General features: G+C 40.3%; 1 protein-coding gene across 13 annotated transcripts in view; it reads left to right on the plus strand.

Annotated features, from left to right (window-relative positions):
• PIP5K1B (phosphatidylinositol-4-phosphate 5-kinase type 1 beta) overlaps positions 1-24,935 on the plus strand; it is a 1,685,295-nt gene that overhangs the window by 1,630,250 nt on the left and 30,110 nt on the right. For 11 of the 13 annotated variants that reach the window (XM_044064337.1, XM_044064336.1, XM_044064340.1 and 8 more), the window contains one exon: positions 12,354-12,377. The exons of the other annotated variants lie outside the window; for them this stretch is intronic. In XM_044064337.1, the coding sequence (XP_043920272.1) occupies positions 12,354-12,377 (24 nt within the window). The remainder of the gene's footprint in view (positions 1-12,353; positions 12,378-24,935) is intronic. 13 annotated transcript variants of the gene reach the window in all.

Consider the following 24,935-nt stretch of genomic DNA (forward strand, 5'->3'; position numbering starts at 1 on the left):
ATGATGGGCAGGCAAACATGGGACAATACTCTCATTTTAGATGCAGCTATTCAACGACTGAGGAAAGATAAACACCCTAGATATGTTCTCACCTTGGAAGCAACTAAAGCATTTTATTGAGTAAACTTAGATTTTCTATACTTAACACTGTCATATTACAATGGGTCTAGGACTATTCACTGAAAGCACATTTCACTGAAACACATTTGACTGTGCACAATTCCCTGAAAGCTCAATTCACTGAAAACACAATTCACTGAAACACATTTCACTGAAAGTTATATATAGCCTTTTCCCACTGTAGTGCAACCCTGGAGTTAGTATATATAGTAAGGGGGGGTGAGGGTCACCGCCCCCACCTATTTTAAATATTTTGAACTATATACATGGATACTTGCAATTCCAATAAATTACTCCTTTTTGAACATAATATATATCCAAAGTATGTGGGGAGCTATGCCCCCCACACCCCCCTTATTATATATACTAACTCCAGGGTCACACTACAGTAGGGAAAAGGCCATATATAACTTTCAGTGAAATGTGTTTCAGTGAATTCTGTTTTCAGTGAATTGAGCTTTCAGTGAATTGTGCACAGTCATTTGACTGAAGAATTCATTGAACTAATTAACATGAATTACAGGTCCTCTACCACGACACTTTTCTTGAACAAGACAGAGTCTAACCCAATAAAAATAATTAATGGTCCTAGACAAGGCTGCCCCCTATCACACTATCTCTTTAACCTCTCTATTTAACCCTTATTTCTATATATAAAACAAAGAACATCCCACCATATTCCAGAGATTCTGCATAATAACCTAACCTTAACAGCATATGCAGATGACATTAAAATATACTTTCAGCTACCAAATACGGACCTAAACAAAATCCTAAATGCTATTGACAATTATTCTAAAGTGTCAAATTATGAAATCAACACCTCAAAATCCTTCATATTCCCACTTAATTCCCTGGGTCATAATATAGCTTATTTTCCACACACTTCTATTAAAACAAGATACTCACTTAAAAACTTAGGGATAAACTTTGAGCATAATCATAAATCAGATATGCAAAAACACCTTTTAAAAAATGGACGGCCGTAAAGCTAGATCTGCAGAGATGGGAAAACATGAATTTCCCATTATTATCTAAAATTCCAATAGTTAAAATGAATATTCTTCTGAAACTTCTATACCATCTCAATGCCACTAATATTACAATTTGTAAATCATTTTCAAAAAAGTAAATAAGGACCTATTCAAATTTATTTGGCATCCAAAAACAACCATAATTAGTTATATAAAATTAATACTACCAACTAATAAAGAAGGCATGGGGTCACCGGATTTTGAACTGTACTATAAAATAATATGTTCCAACAGAATTATCCAAATTGCTGAATATAACCCACTGAGCAATGATTGATTCCCACTATGGATTAAATTATGGCACAATCACATTAAAGAATACAGACTTAACCCCAAAGCCCTCCCCTTCATGGACATTTCAAACTTAAAAAATTAAAATTATTTAATCATAAAATTCTCACATTCCTAGAACTTTTTGAATTTCTAAACATTTCACATACTCTAAAGCTACTACAACAAATTAATTTAAACCCTAACTTAACAATAGGTACTAAGATGGTAAATCTAGCCCAATATCCATTAATCAAAAACTTCATCATTTGGGACTTCTACAAACTTAAAAATAAAACCACCAATGAAATCAAGGAAATCAGGGAAAACTTCAACTTAAGCAAAAAATACATTATTATCATTAGACAAGTCATGGATCTCATTGCAACTTTCAAAAACATACCCGAAGATGTGCAAACTGATGTCAATACTTCATTAACTATTCTGAGACGTCTTTTGTATAAAAAGAAAATGCTTTCTACTGTGTACATATTAATTACAATAATAAATTATCGAGCCTGTACCCTGTTCTCTAACTATTGGAATGGAATGAACAATAAAATTACCATGGAACAAGTTTCACATGCTATCAAAAATACTGTTAAATTATCTCCTTTTAGAAATCTGCTATATACACAATTAATGCTGAATAATAACGCTTATTTCACACCAATTAGACTGAACAAATTTAACTCAAACTCTTCCCCTTTCTGTCCTTTCTGCCCGAAGAAGCATGCAGACATACTTCACATACTTTGGTATTGCAAATTTGCTCAAAATCTATGGAGTTCATTAAGAGTCAGGCTAGAAAAGATGGGATATGGGAAAACCACTATTTCATGGGAGTTTACAATCCTTCACATTACCGCAGACGGAATATCCAAGCAGAAATTCCACATTCTTATCACTCTTTTCATGTTAATGAAACTTTATATCACTCAGAACTGGTTAGATAGATCCAAATTAGCATGGGAGGAATACAGAAACATGGCACTCAAATACATCACCTCCCATAAAATAACAAGAAATAGTAAAAATGTTCCTACTACCAGAAGTTTTGGGGTTTTCTCATTCACCACATTATTAAGCAATAATATTCTTTGTAGATATTACAGACATTAGCTTATAATAATCACTACATTCTGTCCTCTGAATACATAGTAATATAATAAGCAGGGTAAATTCCGCAGATTCAGATTAACTGTATAGAACATATGAAACAGTTGTAGGTTAAGTAAAGGTCAAAAATCTTTATATCAAGTCACACTACTATTTTTTTTAAATGCAAAGTTGTCAACAGTACTGCTGCTTTTGTGCCATTTCCTTGTTTATTGTATACCCTTGCTGGTAAATTATCTATATGGTCTTACGCTCAATATGGTTGTATTATTTGTATATACCCACTTTGTACATTGGGCTGTTGTAAATTTGTTGGTGAGTTATCTCTGAAATAAATAAAACAGATTTCTGAAAAAAAAAGAAGGAACAGATCAACAAAAATACTCAGAAAGATAGACGTGATTAAAGCAATGTGCAGTATTATAACGGATCAGGATTTATCATGCACTGTTGCAAATAATAAATTAAAAATATCAGCACAGGCATAAACATTTAGAAGATACACAGATAAATATAAAAGAAAAGTACAAAATAAGCAATTTATTTATGACCCAAAATGTTTTTACAGAATTGTGAAACAAGGTAAAAGAAATTGAAAGACCACCAAAAAAAAAGAAATAGATATATGTTGGAGAAATATTTATGAAGATCCTGTGGAACATAAAGATGCTAAATGGATAGAAGAAGTAAAAGAAAGAATAAGAAGTTCAAATATACAGGATATGAAATGGGATGAAGTAACGGCCAGCGAGACTGAAAAAAGTTAAGAAAACCTGTAACTGGAAAAACCCAGGCCCAGATGCAGTACCTAACTTCTGGCTAAAAGTATTAACATCTTTGCATGAAGATTTAGCTATGAGTAAGAACTATTTATATGTGCACCCCGAACAGACATCAGCCTGGCTACAACAGGAAAAATAATGCTCTCACTTAAGAGTGAACCTGCAAGCTACCCTAAAAACTATAGACCAGTAACTTGCCTTCCAGCTAAGTATAAACTATACCCTGGAATTGATGCCAGCAGAGTTTATATAGTCATTTAGAAGAAAACTCAATTTCGGCAATAGAACAAAAGGGTAATAAAAGAAAGTCATATGCAACAAAGGATCATTTGATGTTAAATAAAGTCATAGTGGAGAACTGTAAAAAGGGGAAGAATCCAAGTATGGCATGGATAGACTACAAAAAAGCATTTGACAGTATCCCACATTCATGGATAAAAGTGTTTAAGTGTATAAGATACACCGTGCACTGATAAACTACATCACAGCAACCACGAATCAGTGGCAAACCACTTTGCAGTTAAGCTATGATAAAGGACAAATTATTATTCCAGGGATTAAAATCCAAAGGGGAATATTTCAGGGTAACTCTCTGTCACCGCTGCTCTTTTGCCTTGCCCTTAACCATTAAGCTATCTGCTTAACAGACTAGATCACGGCTATAATTTGGCTCGCAGAAAGCAACAAAGTGTAAAGACTTCTCATCTTCTCTTTGCTGATGATTTAAAACTGTACAGCTCATCAGATGAGGAACTGAAAGCATAACTGCAAGTAGTCAAAACTTTTTCAGATGATATAAGAATGTCATTTGGTCTTGATAAATGTGCAAAAGCATCCTTTAAAGCAGGAAAGCTGCAGCACCAAGAAAACATCAGTTTGGGACAATAATGTGATATAAAAGAACTTGAGCAAAAGGAAGTGTATAAATGTTTGAGAATTGATTAAGGATCAACAATAAAACATGAACAAATGTGAATAAAACTCAGTAAGGAATATTTTAGAAGACTTTAAATTAATACTGAAAACAGCGATGACACCTAGGAAAAAGCTATAAACCAATTTGCGCTTCCTGTCCTAACTTACAGTTTTGGAGTAATTGACTGGCCCCAAAAGGTGTTGGATAGATTAGACAGGAAAACAAGAAGGATGCATCATGCTCATCAAATGATTTATAAAAATCAGTGCATACCAAGGCTATATATTACCCATTCCGAAGGAGGTGTGGGCCTCCTTGAAACTGATTACATGTATAAATCTGCAATCATGGGACTGCATACATAGCTGCTAACCTCACAAGACCAAACATAGTGAAAGTTTTGAAACATGAGGAGAATAAATCTAAGGTGACTTCCCTGCTTAGTCTAGCATAAGCATATTGGTGTCAAGCGGGAATGGAAATCAAACCAGAAGTAAATAAAATCAGGCAGCAACTGAATGTGCTAAAAAAACAAAAGAAAGAATATAAGGTGAAGGATCACATGAGAAGGCAAGAAATGTGGAAATGCATAAATATAGTTGCAAGTGTAGGAAACGCCTGAAACAACCTCATGTTGATTAGGATCGAATGCAGGAATGGTTAAGGAGAGGCAAATTTAAACCAAAAGTTAAAGGTTAGTATTTGCAGCCCAAGATAGTGGACTACGTACATGTTGGTTTACAAAGTCCATTGAACATGTGTGAGAAACAGACAAATGTAGGTTTTGTAAAACAGAATTAAAAACAGTTGCACACCTTGTTGTTGGTTGTGACATACTAATGGCAGAAGGACTGTAATAATGTGGCAAGACTGTTGCACTGGTGATTATGAAACATTATAATATTGAAGTAGCTGAAAAACACTGGAAACATGAGCCACAAAGCATCATAGAAAATGATGAAGTCTATATCACATGGGATCACTCTTTACGAATAGTTCAAAAGATAGATGCAAGAAAATCAGATATAGCGGTCCATGAAAAGAAGACAAAAGTATCATTGATCACTGAAATTCCTACACCCAATGACTACAGTGTATTATGTACAGAGAGACCCAAAGTCATAAAATACAAGAATTTGCAGGCAGAAATGAGAGCACTGTGGAAGAAAGATACCCAGATAGTTCCAGTAGCAGTAGGAGCAGCAGGTCTTATAAAAAAATCTACAATCGTATTTAGATATGTTACCGATACATGTAACTCAGTACGAATTGCAGAAGGAGTCATTACTGGGGACATTGCAAGTGCTGTGAAGTGCACTTCTGGCTGATATCAAAGGATGAAACAATACTCATTTCATGAACTTTAATCATACTTTGACTTAGGAATGGGGTCCATTCCTGTCAAGGTATTAGAAACCCAGAAGATTTGGAGAAATTAAAAAAAAGATTCTATAGGAATGAGAAGTGTACTAATTGGTTCTCTAAGAGAGCAGCTGATGCATGGAACAGACTACCAATTTACATTAAAGCACGTAATAGTTTAGATACTTTTAAGGACAGTCTGGACACTTATTATGGGAACAAGTGTTTTGATATATTGACAGGTTAGAAGGGCATTAATGCCCATATTTGAAGTATTTCCATCCCTCTCAACTTTCTGATTTGAAAGCCTGCATTTGCAGTTGATTCTGTTCTGTAATACAGATTCTTAGTTTTAGCACTTAAATTTGCTTATTCATGCTCAGCACTTGTTCAGAACTTGTAAGCACTAAATAAGCTACTAATTACTATAGCACTCAATCTTCCTCATTAACTAAAGGAAAACAGTTTTTGTACTTACTTTCCTCACTTGCTTAGAGAAAAACAGCTCTTGTACTCACTTTCCTCACTTATCTAGAGGAAAATAGTTTTTTATTCAGGCATGTCCAAGGGTCAGCTCCCAGTATTCTCCCCTGTTTATCTGATGAATCTGGGCATCTTGAGGCAATGTAGAAATTGCCTCATGTACACAGACAACCCTCTCCTCCTACCACCCAACACTACAACCTGTGAGAGATGCACTTATCTAGCCAAAATGGAGGTAAAGCTTTCTCCAACCAAGACTGAACTTGACAGTCATGAGGAGAAGGTAAACATTTGCACCACACCACACTCATCACATAGTCTCACTAAATGTACACCACCAAAATCCACACATAGTAACACAAAAATATTTGCGGAGGCTCTCAGTAATAATCTGTCAAAGCAACAGAGACCTCCAAAGCAGAAATGCAAGTAACCTCCATCCCCCAACACAACCCAAATGACACATAGCCCACAGACTCAGTGTGCCACTCAACCACAGCCAATAAGGCAAAACAACGTAACCAACACACTAGTCATAGGTGACTCTATAGTCAGGCACAATGATGTCCCACTCACCAAGCTAAACAAGGAGAAGATTACTGTCATCTCCCTGTCGGGTGCCAGGATCCGCCACATAAACTACACACTCAGGTCACTCCACAACAAGTACAAATATGACTCTGTCATTGTCCATGTTGGTGTGAATGACCTGAGACATACCTCCCTGGACTACATGAAAAGAGACATGGCAGGTATGACCTTAGCCCTGAGTAGCATTCTGCCATCGCCCAGAATGTTACCGCAGTACAAGGACAAAATGATTGACTTCAACAATTGGCTAAGCTTCTGGTGTCATTCTAAGGGGATCCAGTATCTGTCGGCTTGGGATGACATGGTCGACAGACTACAATGCTTTGCCACAGATGGTCTGCACCTGTTGCCCCTGGGATTCCAGATACTGGCTAAGGCTCTTGCTGCCACTATAGTGCCTTTTTTAGGCAAGGTTCAAATAACAAATTCACCACCATAACAGGAACAGGCAAGCAAAAACTGAGGGTAATGCTACTCAATGCTAGAAGTCTAAATCTCAAAATGCACTCACTTGAGGCACTCCTTAAAATGGAGAACATCGATATCTGTGCAGTGACTGAGACCTTGTTCAAGGCTCCAGAGAGCATCCCTGCACTACCAGGCTATAACTCATACCACACTTTTCGGCCATGTAACCTGGACTGAAACACCAAAGGTGGAGGTGTGTCCATATTCATTAAGGATATCCACACCTCCAGGCTAGTTGCTCAGCATAATGCATCCGAGATTATCCAAGTGCAACTAACTCTGGGCAAAACTGCAATCCAAATTGTAGCTTGCTACAGATCCCCCATCATGCCCCAGGATTCCCAATCCTCTTTTCTTGATGTACTGGAAAATATTAGGGTTCAACCAAACACCCTAATAATGGGCGACTTCAATGACCCCACCATTAACTGGGAAAACTACTCATGTACCAACTCCTTAGCTCAACTCTTTCTGGAATTCATAAACTCCAATGCCCTGGATCAACTTACCCACACCCCCACCAGGAGCAACAATATCCTAGACCTAGTCATTACCAACATGAGTGACCGGTGTTCCACACCTGAAGTCAACTCCTCGTTTGTCCGATCCGACCATAAGCTAATCACCTTTGATATCCACATCCTGCCCCCACCCCCCATTAAGGAAACCACAGTAAAAAATTTCTCCAAAGCCAACTTCATGCTTCTTAAGACAGAAGTGGTGAACTTCATGACACCCATGCAGATGGACAATACAGTTACAACTGCTGAATCCTACACAAATGCACTCTATAAGCACTTACACGAGTGCATGGATCGTGCTATCCCAAACAGAACCAAGACGCTATCCTCCAAAAAAAGGAAGCCAATCTGGTGGTCCCCTGCCATAAACAAACTGTACAACAGAAGGAAGAAACTGTTGCAAAAGAGAGTGAAAGCCCATGAGTAGAGGAGCTCCCTGGTCAGCCTCAGTAAGACGCTGAGATCCCTTATAAGATCCTCCAAAGCTAGCTATGAAAACAAAATTGCCACTAATTCCAAGGAAAAAAGCATTCTATAGCTATGTCAAGAATCTTGATGGAAATACCCAGATCTGCTCTGAGTTAATGCACAAAGGCAAGAAAATTACAGAACCAACTGATATTGTCAAAATCCTGGCAGATAGGTTCAGTGCTAACTTTATCCCCCTCTCACCCCCTAAAGAGCCCATATCTATACAGGAAGAATGCAGAGTCCCTGTAATCACAACTACGCAGGTAGAAGCTGCACTCTCTAAAGCCAAAAACACAGCATCCATGGGACCGGACAACATCCCAGGCTGTGTTTTACACGAACTTCAGAACGAACTGGCTCCCCACTTAAGCACTTTGTTCAATAATAGCCTCTCATCAGGCTTTGTGCCCACTGAATGGCGCACAGCAACAGTTATCCCACACCACAAAGGGGGAGCCACCACTGATCCTGGGAACTATCAACCTATTAGCCTGACGAGCCTGGTCTGCAAGGCCATGGAACGTATCATCATGGAACTCATAAACAAAGACATTGGTAACCTCCAAACTCTGGATCCCACCCAGTTCGGGTTTGTGAAAGGCAGATCATGCCTCCTGAATCTGATCGACTTCTTTGAGGCAGTCAGCAAAGCCGTAGATGAGGGTAAGGTGGTTCACACAGCCTATCTTGACCTCGCCAAGGCTTTCGACACCATCCCCCATTCTGGAATTATAGCTAAACTCACTAAACTAGGTATAAATCCCTACGTCACAAGATGGGTTGCCAACTGGCTCACTAACAGAACCCACACTGTAAAAGTTGCAGACTCCAAATCTGACCTCAAAGCAGTGACAAGTGGAGTACCACAGGGTTCCATCCTGGGACCTCTCCTGTTTGGTATCTACTTCTCTGAAGTACAGGCTGACACAGAATGCCTCTGGCTAACGAAGTTTGCAGATGACTGCAAACTAGGAGGCATAGTCAAGTCCCCAAATGATGTGGACATCCTACAGAAGGGCGTCGCTGAGACAAATGCCTGGTGACAGAGCCATGGCCTCAAGCTCAATGCCAAAAAGTGCAGTGTCATCCCCTTTGGTAAAAACTCTGTACCCATGAACTACCACATAGGCAGCAATCTACTTAACACCAAATGCATGATAAGAGACCTTGGGACCCAGGTGGACAGTAGTCTCTCCTTTGATAGTCACATCGCCACAGTAGTCAGGAAGTCCGTCTACGTGGCACACCTCATCATAAAAGGGTTCTCATCCAGGAAAAAAGAGGTCATTGTTCCCCTCTACTTGACACTCATTAGACCCATTATAGAGTACAACGCCCCTTTTGGAATGTACCTCACAAGACATCTGCAGGAGCTGGAAAGGCCACAGAAGTACCTCACAAAGAGGATTACTGGCCTCAAACAAATGCCCTACACTGACCGCCTCAAAAAACTCCAGCTTTACTCCATAGCATATCGCCTACTCCGAGGTGATCTCTGACTAACATATAAAGCTATGTCAAACCCAGAGCTGTTGGATATGCTACATCTATAGAAATCTCAATCCCTCCGAGCTGCACGCTCTAGGGACCTAAACCTTGTCACCACAATAAACAGGACATGCTGGAGGGATAGATTCCTATCCCAGAGACTTCCCATACTCTGGAACAGGCTACCCATCTATGTAAAGCAAAGTTCTTCATTAGCACTCTTCAAGAAAAATCTTGATGAGTGGATGGGAAATAGGAAATACACCCCGGGGATCACTTCTGTGTCTCTGCTCGACAGTGGCACAGGAAAATAACTTTCTTGGGTGGCATAAGCCAGGGCACACTTGTTGGCTAGGCTTACATAGGCCCTTGGGCCGATAGCCTAGTACCTACGTATGTGATTTGTAATGTTTGTAAATGTGAATTTGTTAATATGGTTTGATTACTTTTATATAAATGTAAGTTTGTCTGTGTCACAACTGATAATTCAATAATGGTGTTAAAAAGAAACTCAGGCTAAGTTTAGGGATAGGCTGCAGAGATCATCTCTTGATTGTGAGTAGGAGCATGAAAAACAGACAGTAAGGGATTCAGAGTGCAGTTCTAAGACCTGCTCTTTTTCAAAGCCTCCCCACTCCACCAATAGTTTTGCTGCCCCTTGATGATACAGAGAACTTTAGTTCTAATCTGACCACTGGGACCACAGTGCTACAGCAGGACAGCAACCTCTTCCTCAAAGTGTGACTATTGCAGTAGCCAACATCCTACCTGTGTATGTAACAGAGAGATCATTTTAGTTACAGAGGCTGCTAGGAAGATTTCTTCTGTGAGCACTTACAAAACTAATTGAGAAAAGCTACACAGCACAGAAACTTAAGTTTATGAGCAGCTAGCAAGCTTTATCTTCTCTTTCAGTATTTGACCTGCTTAATCTGCACTTTTACATTGTTCCAGTCTTTTGTGTGATGGAGCACATCACTTAAACAGACTGCTGCTATGGGGATCCCCCCAAGAAAGGAAGCACAAGTGCCTTTTGAGTTTTACCTGGTTAATAAATAAATACAGCTGAAAAACATCCTCTTTCTGAGCCAAGATATACCCCTTCTCAAAGTATGCTGTGTCTCTCTCTGACATCTTGACCATGACCTTTTTTATTCTACTATTAAGGTACATGTGGCTGCCATCTTAATGTTTCATGATTTCGCATAGGACAATAATCTGGCCCAACTTAAACTGGTAAAGACATTTATAAATGAAATCCTTCATCTCTAAACTGCAGTGAAGTATCTTTGTCTACTCTGAGGCCTACACTTCATGATCAGCAAACTCCACAGCCACTTGTAATGGCTCACTGGATTTGAAGTTTGTATATCACTCCTAGTTGTCATTATCTCTGCCTGAATAATTTTTTAAGCTTCAGGCTCTTGTTTGTTAAACGCTCTGTCTTGTTTTCCATAAGGACTACGTGTCATTTTGAATAAATCCCCATTCTCTTCCAAAAGTGGTTCCTGAACTATCAGTCAACCATTCTGTTCATTTCCCTGTATTTTGTATGAGTGGGAGGATACTCTGTATCTGGCATGTACACTTTCAGTTATAGATTTACTACAACAGGGACTGTGAAGAGGTAAACAAACCACTTACTTGCTTCCTTTGTTTGTGGTATGGGGACTGTCACTGACAATTCAATGTTATCTAAATGGAATGCCTGCTATATTCCCTTTTATCGCCAGAAGTCTGTCAGATTCATAACTAGTGTGGTGATGGGACATTCATCAGGGAGAAGATTGCCTCTAGTGTTTGATCCAGAAATGTGTCCACTTTAGACACACATGTCCACCCATCCAGTGGTATGTTGGAACACACTTTACTAAGCACTATAGTTTGAACCACCCACTCCAGGAGTAAGGCTTCCTTTGCTAGGACTGTCCTGTGGTGCATTGTGCCCTGAAACCTGTGTTTCTATATCACAAATTCCATTTGTACATTTTGAGGATATGGGAACACAGCTTTTCTAGTCAGATATTCTACCCAATGTAGGGGGTCTCTCAGTATGATATATTCGGATATATGTACAGTACATGCATTACTCCCACCCTACCTTCTGTGTGTATGAGATTCTCCACCTGTGCTGTTGTGTAAACCGGACTGTAGTAAGCAGATTTGAGGTCAGTAATTGTATAACCTTGTCCATTTGGATTTCTTCTTGTAGATGCAACTCCTTTTCAAGTGGAGCTCAAAAACACTGAATCTTCAGGCATGCAAACCCCAGCACAGGGATGATGTGCATGAGCCAATGGGGACGTATATGTCCCAAGAGCAGGAGTTTGAGATTTGAAGAAAAGCTTGGATAGGGGACAAGAAGGATTTTCCCAAGTTTTCCATTCACCTCAGGGGTTTCTGTCAAAGATCAGTAAAGAAAATAAGTACTCAGATCTATTATTTGTCTTACTTCCACTACAAAATGATATTCTACCTAATTAAGTACAAGACACATATTTTATTACCATATTCTATCTTATTAGCTATAAGAGGCATTTATTTTGTCTGCAAAGTAAATCTTTAAAAAGTTAAGGTAAAGTTTAAAAATTAAAACAGCTAACAACTGACCTAGTATTTAGCAATAACATATTCTTGTTATGTGCCATTCCTAGTCACTTACCAATAGTTGTGTCTCCTATAGTCTCTATAAAGCACCTTTTTAAAATCACACACTTTTTCTCCTCAGGTTCATCAAAACACATCTCAAAACGTAAGTAAAGTCTGCATTTGCTTCCTAGGCTGATACCTCTCTGAAATGAGGCTGTGTCTTCAATTCTTTTGCTGATTTTGCATCGTTCTGCATTTTGCATGGAAGCTTAGGGCAATACTGCATGACTGCTCAAATATGTGGAATATTTTGTAAGCCACTGTAGGCATATAGCAAGTGATGATGCATTGTCTTGGCTGCAGATAGTGTACCCAAGATTTCTATTAAATATGAGTGATAGCCAGTCCCGGTAGAGATGAGATGAACATTAGCATCTCTTAGTGTGTAGTGCCCCTTGTTGTGTAGTGTCCTTGCAGACCCACTTCTTGTTTGGAACTTTATAATATTGATGAAGTAGTACAATACAGGGAAATAATAAAAGATGGAATCATCTGTATTTTCACTGGATATATGATAATCTAGTATGTGGGTTGGACTAATAAAATGTCACAAATTATGTATTTGAGCAGTAAAGAGACAAATATACACTTTAAATGGTCAGGAACATATACTTAGGGAAACTCAGAAGAGAGGAAAGGTTGTGTTATATGATACAGGACATAAAAAGTGGAAAAGTAACAAGAAAACAAAACTATTTTTGTACAAGGCTGAAAACAGAATAAGAACTACTGTATGGAACATGTTGTAGCCAAAACAGCAGACAGACATTTCTAAAGTTTTGAATGTACAAACGACAAGAGAATGTAAGGCTGAACAAAAGAATGCTACATCTGGGAAATGGCATAAATGATTATCACAGGTATAGAACAAGATCTAAAGCTGCTGATAAACTAATAGATAAGTCTTTAAGACTGCTGCAACTATAGCTAGAGGATGCAACTATGCAATAAAGCAATAGCTGCCGTAAAAAAAATAAAGTATGGAGTGCTGACATGCTCACTATCAGAAAACCTTATAGGGAGAGACCCTTACAGCAGTGTAACATGGGCTTCTACTCACTAATGCTAGTCATTCATCCTGCTTGATTTGTTTCAGCAGGAGAAGCTTTTCTTTTGTGATGTAATGTTTGGCCTCTGCTACCTTTGCACCCATATTACCTGGTGCATACCTGATTTTTACATTAATTTACAATTTGCTATCTGGAGTAATGCCCTGATCCTTGTGGTACCTATTTGAGACATAGATTGGGTGCTTAATGCCAAGTCTGCAGTTACTTCCCTTGTGTATGACTTTTACAGTGACATCTGTTTTGTTAGAGATTTTTTTTCCAGCATCTGCTTTGCAACTTGTGATGTGACAGTCCTTGCAACAGTATCTGTAATTTTGTGCAGTGTGTGCCTTCACATCAACTTTTACTGTAAAGTGTGTGTGTGTGTGTATCCCAGTGTTATTGCCTGTGCATATTTGATGTTCAACATAATAAATTCCATGTGCCATGAAAATATAACTTGTTTGTTCAATCTTCTGACTGGTACCAGAGGTTGATTTCCAGCTACAGACTATTACTTATGAAAATAAGCCCGATGAAAGCTGGAAAAAATAGGTTATAAACTGCACTTAAGTTGCTGAGCTGGAAAAATTAAAGCATGCCTTTCCATTTACAGTGTAGAGCAAAAGATATTGCAATGGATTTCAACACTGATTAGCATAATCCCACTCTAGTAACTTGATTCCATGTTCCTGCGGCAATAAAATGTCATGTTTTGGGGTATACTCATCATTAAATAGATTACCAGAGACAGTGCAGTTTCTGTGGAAGATTTCATGACTGAATTTGTACAAAGGTATACTTGGATCCATAAATATAATATGGTGCTTCTAGGTTCAGTGCTGTTAGATAACATATTCTTAAATGTGAAAGATTAACAGCATGTACTGAACTTACTTTTGTCTCAGTAAAGCCAGACCTAAAGCACATTTTTGAATAAAGGGCTTTAGGCAATACCAAAAGTCAAGGCATGACATGGTATGGCATACTTTACAGAACAGAGATGAAGTGGCATGTTGGGCAGACAAAAGAGCTTGTCCGTGCACTATAGAATAATAAAGCCCTAACTACAACCCAAAGAGCCTGTGTTTAAATAGTGGCTTGGTTGATAGAGCAATGGGCGGAGGAGAGATATAGAAGTGAGCAGCAGGCACCAGCCTGACCATCTTTTTTTTAAGCAAGAAACATCTTTATTTAATTATCACTTATGATATAGGCAATTATATATTTATGTAAACGAAAACAAACCATATTGACATATTTTCAATTGCAGACATTATATGTCATATATAATTATCTATACAGTCATTGTCGATCACACATTACATAGCTCATTCAATTCTTGCCTTCCCTTAAAACTCATTCCTCTTCCAAAACATTATTCTGTATGTATTGTTCCCATGATTCCATTTTTTCTATATAATTTGCTCCTACCCTTTTCTTAACATTCCACTTCCAGTTCTTTTGTCTTTGTTACTATATTCACTACTTCTTGTGTGATTGGTTTAAAAATTGATTTCCATTTTCTAGTAATTGCTTTTTTGGCAGCCACCAGAATTAAACTCAGCAAGGCCTTACTATGTCTAGGCAATTCTGAGTCTGTATCACAGATCAAAAAGTAATTTCCTTTATTACGCCAATTTACTCACTCAGTATTTCTTTACATAGTAGTCTGCAGGGAATTTTTAAAGTCTACCAACTCATTACACTTCCAAAAAATATCTTCCTAATTGCCTCTTTCTGCCCCATTACACCTCTAACATTTGCCATCTACCTGAGGAAAAATTCTTTGGAGTCTGCTTGGGGTATAGAAATACCTATGTAAACACTTCCAAGCAAAGATTCTAAATCCTCTAGACTTGGTTGTATGTTTCGGAGCGATGCATATATCCTCCCATTGTTTCTTTATGAATTGCTTATCCAGTCTGTCTTCCCAATCCTTTCTAACCTCCTCTGATTGATTCCTATAGTTATCATGCAGTATTTTATATGCTGTACTAATTATCCAATTTTTAATAGCAGCTTCTGTTCTAGATTCTACTGAAAACTGTACCAGTACTGGTCTTTCATTTAGGACCCTCTGTTCCTTTCTCTTTGACTGTACACTGATGTGAATCCTCAATCAGTAACCTGCAGTCTAAATATAATCTTGGTCTCTTCCCATTCTATTGGGAGGAAAGAGTGTTCGTTTTGGTTGGCACATCTTCATCATGCAAAGCAGAAGGGTAAGGTTCTCATTTGAAATGCCCTCATTGCCAGGATGTCATTGAGAGTACAACCCTCCCCCCCTCCATGGCTGTCTGAATAATGGCCCCAACAGTTGGCTGCCATCTTCATGCTTGGGATACTCAATGCAGGGGTGCAAGTGGACTAATGATTGATAGGGGAGACATGATGGTCAGGAAGCACAAACAACATAAATAGGTTCATAGGTTCGTACTAGGCTATCTGCCCGAGGGCATTTACAAGCCTAGCCCATAGTTTTGTGGCTTACGCCACCCCTTTAGTATGGGGAACTATACCCATTATTTTGCTGTGCCTCTGTCGAGCAGTGACACTGAGGTAATCCCTGGGGTATATCTGCGATCTCCCATCCATTGGTCAAGATTTCTCTTGAACAAGGCCAGCGAGGTGCTCTGCCTCACATATACCGGGATTTTATTCCACAGCATAGGGAGTCTTTGGGTGATGAATCTATCCCTCCAGCACGTCCTATTAATAGCCGTGTCGAGGTTTAAGTCTCCCGCCCTTGTGGCTCTGATGGATCTAGATTTTTGAGGTGAAGCATATTCATCAAATCTGGGTTTGACATGGCCTTGTATGTTAGGCAAAGGTCACCTCTGAGCAAGCGGTAAGTGACTGAATAGAGCTGGAGTTCTTTCAGTCGGGCAGCATAGGACAGATGTTTGAGACCCTTTATCCTTTTGGTGAGGAACATTTGTGGCCTCTCCAGCTGCTGCAAGTGTCGGGTCAGATACATTCCGAATGGGGCATTGTACTCAATCATTGGTCTGATGAGTGATGAGTATAGGGAGACTATGACCTCCCTTGATCTAGATGAGAATCCCTTCATGATAAGGTGGGCAATGTAGAAGGTCTTCCTAACTACTTTAGCTACATGGGTGTCGAATGACAGACTACTATCAACCTGGGTCCCCAGGTCCCTGATAACTTCTTCTGTGCTCAGTGGATTGCCACCTATTTGGTAGCTAGGGTAACCTTGTTTTTCCCGAAGGGTATGACTATGCATTTTTTGGCATTTAACTTTAGGCCATGGCTCTGGCACCAGTTATCCGTTTCTGTGAGACCCTTCTGAAGGATATCTGTGTCAGATGTGTTTTCTACTATGGCGCCCAGTTTGCAGTCATCTGCAAACTTTGTCAGCCATAACCCTCCTGTGTTTGCTTGTACTTCGGAAAAGTAGATGCCAAACAAGAGTGGGCCCAGGACTGAGCCCTGTGGTACACCACTTGTGACAGACTTTGAGTCTGACATGGCTCCAGCAACTCTGACCCTGTGTGTTCTGTCACTCAGCCAGTTTGCAACCCATCTTGTGATGTATGGGTTAACATTTAAGCTGATGAGTTTTTCAATGATACCCGAGTGGGGTATTGTATCGAAGGCCTTTGCCAGATCGAGGTAGGCTGTATGGACTGCCTTTCCCTCATCAATGGCTTTGGTGACTGTTTCGAAAAAGTCAACCAAGTTTAGAAGGCATGATCTGCCTTTGACAAAGCCAAACTGGGATGGATCCAAAGTCTGCAAATTCCCTATGTCTTTATTTATGAGGTCCATTATGATCCTCTCCATGGCTTTGCAGATAAGGCTTGTCAAGCTAATGGGCCGGTAATTTCCAGGGTCGGTGGAGGCACCGCCTTTGTGAAGTGGGACCACAGTTGCAGTGCGCCACTCCTGGGTGTATCCAGAGGTAAGACTATGATTAAACAGCTGTCCTAGCTGTGGGTTTAATTCCTCGTTGAGTTCGTGGAGCACACAGCCGGGGACACCATCAGGTCCCATGGATGCTGTGTTTTTTGCTTTGGAGAGAGCAGTTCTCACGTGGGCGTTGGAGATGTTTGGGGGGCTGCAATCGCTTGGTATAGATATCTCTCCTTATGGGGAGAAGTTTGCACTGAACCTGTCAGCCAGTATGTTGGCAATGTCTGTAGGATCAGTAATCTTCAGATCATTTTGAACTAGTTCTGAGCATATCTGGGAGTTTCCTCCCAGGTTTCTAACATAGCTAAAGAAGGCCTTATGATTGTCTTTTGAGTCTTTAGCTATTTTTCTCTCAAAATTTGCTTTGGATGATTTCATGAGAGCTCTTAGTTTTTACTTATAGTGATCAAGGGTGTCTTACCTTTTAAGGATTTTGCTCTATCTTGTAGTAGCTTCCTCCTTTTGTTGTAGAGTTTGTTTATGGCTGGGGTCCACCAGACTGGACGCTTGCCTTTGGTACAAAGAGTCTTTGTTTTGCTTGGGATTGCCTTATCCATGCAGTCCTGCAGGTGCTGGTAGAAGGCATTTGTAAGTGATTCAGCGGCTTGAGTACTGTTTTCCATGGCTCGGGGCCTTAAAGGAGACCACACTAGTCTTTAGAAGTGTGAAGTCGGCTTTCGAGAAGTTCTTTACTGTGGTCTTTTTTATTTCAGGTGGGGGTGGGATGAGGACCTCCAGCGAGATTAGTTTGGAGGTCCTCAAGAAAAAAACTTTACAATGGTCATATGAAGGCAGAGGCTGAAAATTGCTGTCTTATTATTTTGACCTTAGTTGTAAAAGGGACTCATTGAACCATTGCTATAGGAAAAATATCCTGAAGCCTGCGCCAGACCATACAAGGAAATACACATTTTCAACAGGGGGAAAACCAGAAAAATCTAATACAGTTTTAATCAAAGTATTAGATCAAGAGTGCATGGGCATTGTTTGTTAGAATTCTGTGAGATATTTGATATACCATCTTATAGGTTAAGGAAGAAACTAAAAAGTTATGAAGTAGACCCTATGAGGTGATGTGGACACTGGCTAGGCAGTAGGATGTAGTGGGCCATAGTAGGAAGAATCCAGGCAGATTAAGGGACAGTGATCAGTTGAGTACAAAACAGGCCAGCCAATAACTGATGTTATTCTAATGTCTGAAAGGAAAAGTCTGAGTTTTATTAATGACTCAAAATTGTGAAGAAATGTTACACAAAAAAGTAGAAAGACTTGGGAATATTGGAGGAATAGTCTTAACATATGGCAACTGAAATTCAAAGAAAATGCATAATATACTTTATCTAGGAAGCAACCGCCCACCCCACCCACAAAAGTGCACATTTGAAACAACAAAAAGGAAGGTCTAGCAGACTGCTGAGGAGCAGAAAATACATCATGATTAGAAAACAATAACTCAGTACCCTGTCTTGTACAGTTGTTAACACTCTCATGTGGAAATTTCAGCAGAGCTGGATCCAACACTAGGCAATCTAAGCAGTTACCTAGGGCCCATTGGCCTGGGGGTGGGGGTCACTGGCCAGGGATACTCACACAACAATTAAATTGCATATCTTTGTTTTTAAGAGTGCTCTTCATTAAGAACACGGAACTGAAACGTTGCTGTTGCTTCTTTCCACACGGAGTTTAACTTGAGGTTCCTTCCTTGCTGCTGAGTCGATAAGTGACAGAGGTTCCTTACTGCTGTGAAGTACGTTCACTGACAGAGGTTCCTTCCTTACTGCTGTGAAGTACTTTCCTTTGAAAAGTGTATCCCTAGATAGAGATTTTAGGTTAGTTAAACAGGGAGGGATGGCTCAAACCCTGTACCTTGTTTACAGGAAACAAGAGCCTGAATCCTCTACACCAGCTACCAAGCTACTAAAGAGTTACAGTGCCTTTTCAAGGAATTGTGAGTTTCATTGTGCTTTCAAGGAATTGAGTTTCAGTGCATTTTCAAGGAATTGTGAGTTTCAAGGAAAGCGAAATTTACTGTTGCTAATGCTAAGTCTGTTTTCAATGTGCAACTGTTTTCTTTAGAAAATAGCCATTAGTGTTTGTGCTGCAGTACTTGAAAGCAGTATTAGTAGCACAATAGTAGTATACTTGCCTTTGGTGTAGACAGCTATGGGTTCTACTCCCACCCCATGTATATGGATTGATGACACTGTGGTGTAATTAAAGGGGGATGGGGTTGCTACACTCATGAGTGTGTCCTCTTTTGGACTAGTAACTATGAACCTGTTTTTACTTTGCCAGCATTCCCTATTGCATTTTTGCCAGTCTATCATTTTTTTTTAATTTAATGTAGGCAATTTATTCTTCAAGTGCAGCAGGCAGTGAATTTGTAGACGAAACACTGAAATGTAAAATTGTTTGCTAACAGCAACCTCTTCATTAGTTACATATTTCTTTAATGTGGAATTATTCAGATGACTTTTACTTCTACAGAGAGTGTGCATATTGACTGATATTGGTGGATTATAATGACAGATCTTTGAATGGCCTTTTATGGTTGAAATGTACTGAAATGGGTAGTTTTGTCATTATTGGTTCACACATTTTGTTTCATTGCTGTCTGGAAAAAATGTTAAAAAGTGCAAATTTAAAATACACTGCAACAAGTGGTGCTATATTATATAAGGAATATAATTTAATACAATCAGGAAGGTAAATCAAAGAATATATGCATTTTTGCATGGTCCTAAAAATGTGTGCAAGAGGCCTGTGGTTTGAAAACAGCTCAAAAGTAAATTTGATCTGCCACTGTCCAGATGTATTTTCTTTGAATGTGGGTATTAATGCCATTTCAATGAGTGTGAGTTTCGAGAGCAGAGAAGTTTACTGTTCATGTTAAGTCTGTTTTCATTGTGAGACTGTATTGTTTTGTTTTGTTTTGCAAATGGCTGTCAATGTTTGTGCTATAAAATTTGAAATAAAATTTTAAATTAAATCCGAATTTCTGTAATCATTGTAGAAGTAAAGAAGAAAATAGCATGCACACTGACAGGTTTGAACAGAGTTTATAGTAACTGGGGATAAATAGCCAAGTAATAAGGCCCTATAATGGCTATGAGAGGCCCAATCTATTACCCTGCCTAGGGACCTATTTAACTATGATCCGGAACTGGTTTTCACCACAGTTGTGTAAACCTAGTCTTCACGAGGACATAGACAGGATAGAGGCATTTCAGGAAAGGGCAACAAAATGGTGCAGCCCCTGCATAACAAATTGCTGCTAGAAAATGTTAGCATATACAAAAGGAAGATGGAGAGTATTGCATGCTAGAAACCTGTGATATAGGGGGGTGAAGCCCTGATTACAGTCCAAATGACTCAAGTAAAATTAATGGTTTGAGTGCGGAAAGAACCAGGGCATGAGACAGAGAGAGAGAGAGAGAGAGTGAGTGCCTACTGCCAACTTTTCCATCCTGTGAGGAAGGAGGTGGCTGTGTCTTCCCATTTGGATGAAACATAGAGGGTGCACTATATTTTACACTCCCAGAGAATGGGTATGGCCATCACACACTACATCTATGCTACACTTTTTTGAAGCAATCAGTGAGTGGGTCCATACTTCCCATAGCAGGCAGCTTTCAGTGGAGCTCAAAAGAACTGTTGAAGGGAGGGGGAAGCTCCAAAAGGGAGGGTAGTTTGCTTGAACAGACCTGAAAGCTGGCCTGCTGCCTGTCACCCACCTCTCACTATAGGGGTTAACAGTGATCAAATTAGGCATCCCAGGCAGGAATAAGTGGGTTATAAGGAGCTCGTCTAGTCCAAGGATGCCTGTCTCTCATCCCAAACAGAACAAATGGCCCAGCTGGGTAAAGGTAGCAGAGCCTTCAGGTAGGTCCAGAAAGAGGAGCAAAAACAAATTCAAGAATGCATAGAAGGGAGTAAGGGGGGAGGAGGAGGAGGAGGAAGAGACAGACAGCTAAGGACATACAGACAGACAGACAGAGAGAGACAGACATAACTCTTACATGGTTTGGGAACACAAAATACGCTGCTGTTTTGTTCAGCACATTTCCATTTGGTGGGTAGATGACAGGCTGAATGGCCAGGCAGGCCTTATGAGACACCAAAATCTATGTTTCTATTTCATTTTTCATAAGCATTCTCATGTGTAGGTGTCAGTGTTTCAGTCTTCCATATGTGAATGTGTATTAAAATTAATGTCAAAACAATTGATTCCCCATTTAAGATGACTTCAAGAACTCTGTTTTCTTAAAGGCTCAGAAATGAGGTGAACATCTGGCTCTGTGGCTCTGCAGATCCTTGACATAAGGTCAGTGTCAATGAAAATGAGAAATCTCTTGTCTACTTGTCGTACTCGGAGGATCTAAATAAAAACCTGCAAAAGCATCAGAGACCTGCAAAGCAGACACCCAAAAAACTTGCACCTCCCGTCACAAACCAGACAACACATAAAACACAAAATCAGGGTGCCACACAATCACAGCCCTTAAGGTGAAATAACATACCTAACACACTAGTAATAGGCGACTCTATAATCAGGCACACTGATGTCCCACTCAATAGGCCAGACAAGGAGAAGGTTACTGTTAGCTGCCTGTCAGGAGCCAGAATCCGCTACATAACACAAGCAATCAGGTCACTCCAGAACAAGTACAAATACGACTCTGTCATTGTTCATGTTGGTGTGAATGACCTGAGACGTACCTCCCTGGACTACATGAAAAAAGACATGGAAGAGCTCTCTGGTAATGTAGCCCAGGCCGGTATGACCCTGACCCTGTGTAGCATCCTGCCCTCACCAAGAATGATACCACAGTATAAAGAAAAAATTATAAATTTCAACAATTGGCTAAGCTTCTGGTGTCATTCAAAGGGGATCCAGTGTCTGTCAGCCTGGGACAACATGCTTGACAAGTCTCATTACTTCGCAAGAGACGGCTTGCACCTGTCACCCCTAGGCTTTTGAATACTGGTCAAGGCTCTTGCTGCCCCCATAGTGCCTTTTTTAGGCAATGCTCAAAAGTCAAACCCACCTCTGTAAACAGCACAAATAAATAAGTGAGGGTTATGCTACTCAATGCCAGGAGTTTAAATCTCAAAATGCACGCACTCGAAGCACTCGTCAGTATGTAGAACGTCGGCATCTGTGCAGTAACTGAAACCTGGTTCAAGGCTCGACAGAGCACCCCAGCACTACAATGCATACCACACATTTCGGCCACAGAACATGGACCGAAACACAAAAGGAGGGGGTTATCCATATTCATCAAGGATACCTACACATCCAGGTTAGTGGCGCAGCATGATACCTCTGAGATCATCCATGTGCAACTAACTTCGGGCAAATCTGCAATGCAAATTGTGGCCTGCTACAGATCACCTCCATTACCCAGGACCACCACTCTGCCTTTCTGGAGACACTGGAAAACATGAAGGTCCTACTGAACACCCTGATATTGGGCGATTTCAATTACCCTACCGTTAACTGGGAAAACTACTCAAGTACAAACTCCCAGGTCCAGCGCTTCCTGGAGTTTATCAACTCAAATGTCCTGGATCAGCTAGTAAACTCCCCTGCCAGAGGTGAAAACATATTGGACCTGGTCATCACCAACATGGGCGACAGGTGTTCCGCACCGGAGGTCAACCCGTCACTGGTTAGATCAGACCATAAACTAATCACTCTGGATGTCCACACCACACCACCACCCCCAACCAAGGAAACCACAGAGAAAAATTTTTCTATAGCAAACTTCACCTTACTGAAGACAGAGGTGGTAAGTTTCACAGCCCCCACGCTAAAGGATAACAGTGTCCAAGATGCAGGAACCTTTACAAATGTACTCTATGAGCACCTACAAGGATGTATGGATCATGCCATCCCTAGCAAAACCAAGACTCACTCCCCTAAGAGAAGGAAACCAGTCTTGTGGACCCCTGCTATAAACAGGCTATACAACAGAAGGAGGAAACTAGTTCAGAAAAAAAGCAAATCCCAAGAAGGAAAGACATCCCTGATCAGTATCAGTAAGAAACTAAGGCCCCTCATAAAATCATCCAAGGCTAACTTCGAAAGAAAAATAGCCAAGGATTCGAAAGATAACCACAAAGCCTTCTTTAGCTATGTCAAGAATCTAAGTGGCAACTCGCAGATATGCTCTGAGCTAGTGCAAAATAGCACAAAATATACTGAACCTACTGATATCACCAAAATCCTGGTAGATAGATTCAGTGCAAACTTCACCTCCTTCTCACCCCTAAAAGGGCCCACAATACTGGAAAAGTGTAGTGTCCCGGAAATTACAGATGCACAGGTGAAAACAGCTCTTTCAAATGCCAAAAGCACAGCGTCAATGGGGCCAGATGGTGTCCCAGGCTGCATCTTGCACGAACTACAGAACGAACTAACCCCCCACCTAAACACACTGTTCAACCTCAGCCTCTCCACAGGCTACATGCCAATAGAATGGTGCACAGCAATGGTTATTCCGCTCCACAAAGGGGGGGCACAACTGACCCTGGTAACTATCGCCCCATAAGTCTGACTAGCCTGGTCTGCAAGGCTATGGAGTGCATCATCATAGAACTCATTAACAAAGACATTGGGAACCTCCAAACACTTGACCCAAACCAGTTCGGCTTTGTTAAGGGCAGATCATTCCTACTAAACCTGGTTGACTTCTTCAAGACAGTCACCAAGGCCATAGATGAGGGGAAGGGGGTTCACACAGCCTACCTTGACCTCGCCAAGGCTTTTGACACCATTCCCCACTCGAGAATTATAAAAAAACTCACCAGCCTGAACATAAACCCCTACGTCACGAGATGGGTTACCAACTGGCTTACAGACAGAACTCACACGGTAAGAATAGCAGGCTCTAGATCTGACTCTAAACATGTCACAAGTGGTGTCCCACAAGGCTCAGTCCTGGGACCCCTACTGTTTGGCATATACTTCTCAGAAGTACAGGCAAACACAGGAGGACTATGGCTAACCAAGTTCGCTGATGACTGCAAACTGGGAGCCATAATTGACTCTCCGGCTGACACGGACATTCTCCAAAAGGGCCTTACTGAGACGGACACCTGGTATCAAAGTCATGGTCTCAAGCTAAATACCAAAAAATGCTTAGTCATCCCATTTGGGAAAAACAAAACACCCATGAATTACCACATAGGTGGCAGCCCCCTTAATACAGAAGAGGTAATAAGAGATCTGGGGACCTAGGTAGATAGTAATATCTCCTTTGACAATCATATTGCCAAAGTAGTTAGGAAATCCTTCTATGTAGCCCATCTAATTACTAAAGGGTTCACATTTAGAAATAAAGAGGTTATAGTGCCCCTCTACTCGTCACTCATCAGACCCATCATAGAGTACAATGCCCCATTTGGGATGTACCTCACAAGACACTTCCAACAGCTGGAAAGACCACAAAAGTACCTCACCAAGAGGATTACTGGCCTCAAACATGTCCTATGCAGCCCGACTGGAAAAACGTCGGCTGTACTCAGTGGCATATCGCTTACTCAGAGGTGACCCTCTGCCTGACTTACAAAGCCATATCCAACTCAGAATTGATGAACATGCTCCACCTAAAGAAATCCAAGTCACTGTGAACCACTCGCTCTAGTGAGCTAAACCTCACCACAACAAT

The sequence above is a fragment of the Protopterus annectens genome, chromosome 2.part2, assembly GCF_019279795.1.
Source record: "Protopterus annectens isolate FY-2018-M chromosome 2.part2, PAN1.0, whole genome shotgun sequence".
Taxonomy (NCBI): Eukaryota; Metazoa; Chordata; order Ceratodontiformes; family Protopteridae; genus Protopterus; species Protopterus annectens.